Raw genomic sequence first — 8407 nt, 5'->3', positions numbered from 1 at the left:
AGGAACCGAAGTGAAGTGACACATTAACTCTCTTCAGCAGGTTAATGCTGAGTTTATTAGAAAGCCATTCCTTTTTATACACTGTTCCAATACAGCTGGACCTGACTGGTCATTTAATCAACACCCCGTCACCACTGGCTAATTAAGAAGATGCCCTTTGGTAAACATCTTATCAGAAAACAACTGTTCAAAACACCAACCGCAAGATTGTTTTCATTCTTTCTCTCAGCCTTTTCAAAACTCCCCAGAACAATTCCTGGGAATGTTTATGTGGCCTTCTCACTGACCAGGCTGTCAGTATCCACAAAAGCCCGTAAATGGAGGTGATGATAAGAAAGGACTAAAAGCACAAACAAGGAATACGCATGCTCTAAAAAGGCAGACATGAGGAGGAGCCATGCTAAACAGTTCTTGAAACATGGAAACTGGTTTGGAGAAAAGTTCAACATGCATAATTGTTTGTGAATATGTAACAGGCAGATGCAATAGAAATGGTATACAAAGAGTGTTTTCAAAATAGCTGGGATAGTCTAGGCTGAATGGCAAAAGGCATCCAGTCAAAAATATTTGCTTTATTCTCTCCTATTGTACTTTATTACATTTTCTAATTTTTTTACAGGAGAGTGAACCTTGTTTTTCACACTGCAATCCCTTCTATGAAAAAAATCATGACTAACAGCCTCTGCCTTCTCCCAGACACCAAGTGTTGCAGCAGTGCTCCAGGCGCTCCTGCCAACAGCCCCTGCAGGGAGGAGCACAGCTCCCAGTGCACGTGGGCTTTGGCTCCCTGTGGCACAGAAGCCCCCTGGGGCACACGTCTCTGGGGCAGGAGAGGGGCAGCAGCGCTGCCAGGGCTCGGGGGGTGGCAGCTCTGCTTGGGCGGGGACTCTGCCACACCTGCTGATGGCAGCGCTGCCCGGGCCCCAGGGCTCAGAGCACCATTGGTGCCCTGGCCCACACGTTCCCTGTGCCTGTCACAGCCGCGGGTTTAGGATGGCCAGCAGCCAGGACGTGTCCCAAGGAGGCCGTGACAGCTTCCATGGAAGGCCCCGTGCCCTTGCCAGCGCGGCTGCCTCGGCAGCCCTGGGGGCTCCTTCTGCTGCCCTGAGCCCGCAGAGCAGGGCAGCGTTTGCTGATGGGCTGAGCCCTTCCTAAAGATCCTGTCGGGCTGCCTTAGACACTTGGGGCCAGGGATTCCTTCCAACCTGGGCCACTGTGGGTGGGCTGGGGACGGCCCCAGGGCAGGTGTCAGTGTGTGCAAGGTTCCTTTGTGACATGCTGCAGCACGGTCACGGTGGCATGGAATGGAGGAGTGTGTCCTTTGTGACACGTGGTGACATAGGAGCTGGCAGTGACAAGAGCACGGCACAGCGCACAGAGCAGGCGACGGGACAGGACGGGACAGAGCGGTGCTGTGAGGAGCCCCCGCACAGCGCACTCGTTTGTGTCCCACCCGGAGCTTTTTCCAGACGCTGTTCCTGCAGCTGGCCTTGCGGCCAGACTGTGGCATTTGGTGACTCGGATCTTTTCCAAGACATCTATCCCTGTGGCCTGTGCACTCCAGGCCAGACCGCGGGATTTGGTGACCTGAATCGTTGTTGAGGAGTCTCCTGTGATTTTGGCAGGAGTCCTCAAGACCAAAGTGCAGGTCTTGCTGCTTGCTGTCCTGCTGCCTTCCTGAGGCTTCTCTCTTGCTGGTGCTTTCAGCAACTGCAAGACTTGTTGACTTGGCAATATCCTGAGGAACCTCTATTTAAGGTGCCCTCTAGGCCAGACTCTGACATGGCAGGCAGATTCCTTGGCTTGTTCAAAGTGCTCAGGGGGAAAAAAAACAAAGGCCCTGGAGCTGCCCCAGCAGAACAGCCTGAAGAGCCGGAGCAGATCCAGACACTGCAGGATGGTGAGTGTCAGAGCTGCGCCACAGGGCTGATGGCTGCAGCCAGTGTGGGCCCATCCCATCCCATCCCATGGCATGCCATCCCATGGCATCCCATGGCATCCCATGGCATCCCATCCCATCCCATCCCATCCCATCCCATCCCATCCCATCCCATCCCATCCCATCCCATCCCATCCCATCCCCTGGGGACATGCCCATGGACAGGACGGAAGAGGGCCCAGGCAGACACCCCGCAGTGGCCGTGCTCCATCCCCCTGGGGCATCCCGGGGCTGTCCCTGCCTGGGGAGCGCAGGGCTGGGCTGTGTTCTCCGGCCTCTCCCGCAGCCCCTCAGCTCTGGCTGTGCTCGCTCTTTGCCAGATGCAGCCGTGGAGCGCACACAAGAGCAGCAATCCAGCCGTGGCCGCTTCCACAGAACCCTGAAGGTACCTGCAGCCATCCCATCCATGGGCTGGGCCTGCTGTCCCTGCTCAGCCGAGCACTACGCTTGGAGAATGCCATGCAGCATCTCTGGCTTCCCTGTCCTGCAGATGTTCCGGAAGTTTCTGCGAATTCAGCGCAGAGAGACCGGGACCAGTGCAGCTGAGGGCCCAGCCGAGCCTGACTCGGGGCTGACCGAGCTCCAGGCAGAGCCTGATGTCAGCCTGGATTCAGCTGAGCACTTTCAAGACTCTGACACCATAATGAATGAGGACACAGCAAACGGAGACAAGGCAGTGACTGAGGACGTGGCCATGACAAATGCCAACACTGGAGAGACTGAAGCCACCGCAAATCCTGACACCACGCCCACTCCAACTCTGATCGAGGAATTAATACCAGAGTATTTCAGGGACCCTTGTTTTTCGTCTCAGGAGCAGCTAAGCAGGCTGGGATCAGGCCTGGAGGCCTCCCAGGACTTTGTGCCCCCTCAAGCCGTGATCACTGGGGCCCCTCAGCCTTTGAGGCCAGCACAGTGTGGCGGGAAGGGAAGCTGGGGAAGTTGCTCCCTTGAAGAGCGCTCCAAGTTTCCCCCAGGTGTCCTCCAGGTGCCAGCCATTGTAAGGAACATCCACCAGAGGCTGGTGTCCCATGACACTGTGGATGCCAGGCTGAAAATTGACATTGTGAGGCTGGCTGAAGAACATCCTGTTGATGTGGTGCTGACCCTCCTGCGCTGTGCCCCAACGTGTGACAGGTACGGGGCCCACGTGCCTTGAGAGCTCAGGGCTCACCAGCCTTTAGGGCCCGTGGCCCATCACAGCCCGTCCAATGGGCTCTGCCAGACAGGCAGAGAGCTCCAGGACCCTCGGGCCCCTCTCTTTGCCCAGCCTGCTGCCAATGCTCCCTCCCTGCCCCTCAGGGCACTGGGGCTCTGTCACCTGTGCCCCCACAGCTGCACAGGGCATGGTACTGTGACTGAGACACCCCTGACACAGAGCCCTGATCCCACAGAGCTGCTGCAATGATGTGGAGAGCCATTGCTTCATCAAGACTAACAATGGAGAAAGTGCTGCCAACACTGGTCCGTGTAATGGAGGATTGGCCTCTGAGCAAAATGTGCACCTCCGATGGGGACAATCAGGATGTTTTTGCCCTGGCTGTGAGTTTCTGGAACTGGTCTCTTCTCAGCCCCCGGATGCCTCTCCAGCAGCTCTCCATCCTCTCCCTGCCTCAGTCACTGGGCTGAAACCTGGGCTAGGGCCAGGCTCAGGGGCCACCAGGCCCACTGCTCCCCCTGCATCTGCCCCTGGGCCCTGCCCCAAGGACACCTCGGCACTGAGCTCCGTTTTGGGCTGCTTCTCTTGCAGGCAACTCTGGTGATCTGGGTGATTGTCCAGGTGCCTCTGTACCATGAGACAAGGATTCATTCTTTCTACCCTCTGTTTACGGCTCTGCTCTTCCACGTTGTCATCACCACACAGCAGATGCCACCAGAGGAAGTTGAAAACTTCTGGAGAGAGTGCCAGGAGGAAAATCGCCTTCCCTGCAGGCCCAACAGGTCCCAGTCCTCCTGTCCTTCCCATGCCCTTGTGGCCAGTACCAGTGCTCCCAGTGTGATCTGGGCTTTGCTCTGCACACAGGTTTGCAGTGCAGGCCATGAAGGCTCTGCTCTACCGACTGCAGTGTGACCAGGAGGTGATGGATATGGAGCGTAAGTGTGGCTGGGACACGCTGCTGACTGCTCACACCCAGCACTATGCCGTGGGTCTGCTGGCCAGGTGAGACCCCCTTCTCCTCCACACTGCCCTCAGCATTTCTGCCCTGTGCCCGGGTGCCCCACACAGTCCCTGTGGTCAGGGGCCAGAGGGCCTTGATGCCGAGGGACGGCCAAGGAGACTGGAAAAGGCTGGGAGAGGAGAGTTCCCCAAAGGGGCCACCTCCCACAGCGCTCACATCCCCTCCAGGGATGCTGGGGAAAGACCAGACCTCCGTGAGTCAGTCCTGGCAGAGGTTTGGTCCCCCCACCTCAGGCTCTTGGTGCCTTTTTCCCCCTTCCAGGGAGATGCGCCATGTCTTGACCTCCATGTGTTCCCATGTCGCATACCGCCTTCTCCTCGTGCTCAGCTGTGAAAAGCCAAGGTGGGATCTGCCCTTCCTGGCATTCCTTGTGGAGGTGAGCCTGGTGGCCAGCACTGCATCGCTGAGCTGCCTCCCAGCTCTCTGCCCTCTCATAGCCACAGCTGCCTGGGACGGTGCCCGTGCCCTGTGCTGCTGCCTGGGCCCAGCCCTGTGCGGTTCCGGGCTGCTGCTGGCCAGGTGCCCTGTCACTGCCTGTGCCTTTCAGGTCCTCCAGTGCCTGGACTTGAGTAAATGTGCTCACACTGTCCTGAAGATCATGTCAAGTTGCCTGCACAGCAAGTGCAGGGAGAGGCGTCGCCTGGCACTCAGAGGCCTCGTGGTGCTCAGCAAGGATCCCTCAACGGTGAGAAGGGGCAGCGGCTGAAGCTGCGCTGGGGAAAGCAGCCCCATGGGCTGGCAGGGCTTCAGCAGCTGAGGCAGCTGCTCCCAGCTCTCCTGCCTCACCTGCCCCAGTGCTTTGGGTCAGGCCTTTGGCCTGTGGGCCCTGCAGCAGCAGGGTGGGGTCGCAGTGCCCGGGCGCTGTTGGCGGTGCAGCCGTCCATGGCCTCCCAGCTCAGCCTTGTGTTCCACACAGGCCAGACCTATACGCAGCGTGTCTCGAAGACTTCTGGAGCTGCTGGGTGATGCAGATGGACAGGTGGTCAGCATGTCCCTCTCTCTGTTGAAGAAGATGCTCCAGAAAAAACATCTCATGATATCCAGCACTTCTGCCCCAAAGCTAGCTGAGGCACTCCTGCCACTCTTTGACCGTGTAAGGCTCTGTGGCCCCAGCCATGGGCACTGGCCGCTGGCCAGAAATTTTGTGCTCTCTGGATATTCAGGCCTTTGCCCAGGAGTACTGCATATGTGATGCTTAGGCCTTTTTCTCCTTCTTTCCTCCAGGACAACAGCCATCTGCAGCTGCTCTCCATTTCCCTCTTCTGCAAGGTGATGGAATTGGTAGTGGAAGAGGGTAAAAAGCCCCTGAAGAGAATTGTGAGCCAGAGCCTGCTCCCACTCTTCTTGCACTGCCATGAGGAGAACCAGCATGTGGCAGAGGTGAGGTTTTGTGTGATGCTGGTGGATCTCTGGCAGGGGGCTCGGCTGCCTCCTGCCCGGTGCCTGGTGGGCTGCAGCCTCCTCCAGGCCCTGGCACAGGGATGTGAGTCCGGTGCCCTGGGCTGTGGGGCCATCTCTGGCTCTCTGCTGCTCTCCAGGCCTCTATGAAAACGCTGTATTGTGCGGCTGGCTTCTTGGAGAAGACGGATCTCCAGAGGGTTCTGAAGACAGAGCAGTCATTGAAAATTGATGAGTGCCTGGTAAGAAGGGCCTGGAAGCCCCAGGCTCAGCCTGGAGAAGGCCCCTGAGCGCGGTGCTCAGTGTGCGGGGCTGGCAGCTGTGCCCCTGCCCGCTGCTGCACTCAGAGGCCGCGCCTCAGGGCTGTGCGGGCAGGGGAGGCCGGGGCTGGGCGCAGGGAGCGCCCGCCACAGGGGCTGAGCCCGCGCCAAGCCTTCCCTGCTGCCGCTCTCTGCAGCTGCTAGAGGACAGGAGACAAGCGAGCGAGCGCATGCAATGGGCCCTGTGGTTCCTGGATAGCCCACAGGAGTCCCTGCGAGAGGCGGCCTTCAGGATCATCGGTGAGCCATGAGGCCGGGCTCCCTCCCCGGCGCGCCGCAGCTCGGCCCCAGCCCCGCCCGCTGCCCCGGCAGCGCCATCCGGGCCCGGCGCCGTGGAGCCCCGCCTGGCCAGGGCGCTGCTGCCGCCCTCTGGCAGCCGTGCCCTTGGGCGGCAGCGTGCGGCAAGGGCCCGGGCTGAGCCCTGCCGGGCCAGCAGGGCGTGTGGCCGCAGCGCTGGCAGCGCCGCTGGCAGGGAGCTGTGCCGCTGCCGCCCTGACAGGCTCTGTGTTCACAGGGGTGGCCGCGCGCTACCTGTCGAGGAAGAGGGAAGAGCTCCAGTTCCACAGTCAGGGTGAGTGAGGGCAGCGGGCTGGTAGCGGGGCTGCCAGGGAGAGCTGCAATGCCCGGGCAGGGAGCTGCCATCCCTGTCCCGGCTGCGGTGGGCTTCGCTCCTTGTGTGCATGAGGGGTGGCGTGGCCAGAGCACACAGAGCGATTGCAGGGACACTGCTGGGGGGATTCGTGGCCAGCGTCTTGTGGCTGATCCCGTGGGCCCCTCCTCTCTTCTGGCCGATAGAAGAGCTGAGTGGGACACCCTTGATGTATGTAGTGGTTTTGGTTTGCCAATTTAGGATTTCCTGGCCAATGTGCCAATTGCTGTGGTGGGTTCAGTGCTGGTTAATCAGCATTTCGCTCACTAGAATGTATTTACTCATTTCCCCTTTGGATAGGATTAAGAGAAAGCCAAAGCAGGCTCGAGCCTTTAAAAGGGTATGAAGAACAATTTATTAAGAGTAACTAAAAGAAAGAGTAATAAGAGTCAGAACAAAACCTTCGGAACACTTCTCCTCCCCCTACAACCTTTTCTTTCCCACTGACAATGTAAAGAGACCAAACCCAAATTTTGAGTCAGTTTACTACCTCTGCAATAGTCTTTTGTCTCTTTGCTTAAGGAGAGAAGTCCCTCTTATTAATGTTATGGAGACTTTTCCATAAGAAAACAGTTCTCTCGTGGCTCTCAATTTCCATGAATAGCAGCCACCCAGGGAAATGTGCAATGCTGAAATCACTCCCATTTTCCACAAGCTTTTCCCACAGCTGGGTTTATGTGGCATGTCAACTTATGGGCTACTGTTTTAAAGATGAGCTGTTCAAAAGCAAAGTTCTTGTTCTCTAAAATCATCTTCATCTCTAGCAAGAGAGATCTTCTGTTCCTGGGGGCACAGGATCTTCATCACTCTTCTCTCTGTCTCTGTTGAAACTTCTCCAAGAATCACAGCTACTTTAACATCTGCTGACTTTAGCATGGAGGTCTTTGCTCAATACCTACCATTTGAACAGTTTCATCTCCCCATACCTTCATGCGTTATAGGGAAAAAACTATCATTCTCCATATACAGGAGAATTACAAGAGAATTTTGGCCTAAAACTAAAGGCATCTCCTCATCTTTCCCATCTAGGGCTTGACTTCTTCTTCACAGACCTCAGCCAGGCCTTGGCTGGGCCAGCAGTGTTACCTCTTTGTCGGCCAGAAGGGAAAAGAGAAAGTTCCCCGAGTTTCTTTTGTTTTTAAGATGTGTTTTTCACAGAGGCTTTTGTGTACAGCTTTCCAGATTATCAATTCCCAAAGGCAGCCATTGATTGGTTTCCTAGCAGACACGGAGGAAGCTGCCAGCAGCTTCTCCCAAAACATGATGTCTGGGGTGCACAAAGCAGCACACCTTGGCAGGAGGGTCTCCTAGGATTCATGCAGATGTGGGTGCTGACTGTGGCTCTCTTCTTTGTTCCAGCCATTTCAGTCCCAAGGAAAGACACTAGTCTGTCCCACTGAAACCTGAATATTCACGCCCGGTTTGCCAGAAGAGCTGAAGAATTAGGTCCATCTTCAGGATGCGGTGAACCAGTGTCCCAAGAACAGCACCAGGAGACACTGAACAGGACACCATCTCCCATTGCCGCTGGAGCTCCAGGCACAGCTGATGATTGGTACAGCTGAGCCTGTGGGAAGCTCACATGGCTTCTGGCCCTTCCCTTCCTGTAGATACCTCCCTCCCTCCAGCCCTCAGACACTGCCCATTCCCTCTTCCCCTCCCATATCACCCCTTGTTTTTGGATTTCATTAATAAACGGTTTGGCTTCTTCACTTTGCCTGCATCCCTGTGGAGCTGAAGCGCCGCAAATCCGGGGCCCTGGGACACACAGGCCCCTGCTGCCATTCTCTGCCACGCCGTGTTTTGTGCACAGGAACGAGGGCAGGTCAGGCTGGCACGGTCCCTGTGCTGAAGCTGCAGTTCCACAACCCTGTGCAGTTACAGATCTTGCTGAGCACACGGAAGGCCAGCAGTGGCACAA

The 8407-nt window shown here is 57.0% G+C and overlaps 1 protein-coding gene and 1 long non-coding RNA gene across 2 annotated transcripts; both read left to right on the top strand.

Moving 5' to 3' along the window:
- The first annotated feature begins 1383 nt into the window (after positions 1-1383).
- On the top strand, positions 1384-6088 carry LOC135278311 (maestro heat-like repeat-containing protein family member 6). Its single transcript, XM_064384866.1, has 12 exons — positions 1384-1900; positions 2260-2324; positions 2430-3076; positions 3334-3481; positions 3690-3880; positions 3963-4100; positions 4381-4495; positions 4667-4804; positions 5036-5212; positions 5344-5499; positions 5658-5759; positions 5975-6088. The coding sequence occupies exons 1-12, from the start codon at positions 1783-1785 to the stop codon at positions 6086-6088; spliced, it is 2109 nt and encodes a 702-aa protein (XP_064240936.1). The 5' UTR covers positions 1384-1782.
- Positions 6089-6345: 257 nt separating this feature from the next.
- On the top strand, positions 6346-8198 carry LOC135278382 (uncharacterized). The gene is made up of 2 exons (XR_010345897.1): positions 6346-6408; positions 7846-8198. It is a non-coding gene; the product is annotated as an uncharacterized LOC135278382 (long non-coding RNA).
- Positions 8199-8407: the final 209 nt, after the last annotated feature.

The sequence above is a fragment of the Passer domesticus genome, chromosome 11, assembly GCF_036417665.1.
Source record: "Passer domesticus isolate bPasDom1 chromosome 11, bPasDom1.hap1, whole genome shotgun sequence".
NCBI classification, from domain to species: Eukaryota; Metazoa; Chordata; class Aves; order Passeriformes; family Passeridae; genus Passer; species Passer domesticus.
The sequence above is the reverse complement of the archived record's forward strand: the minus strand, read 5'-3'. Positions and strand labels throughout refer to the sequence as shown.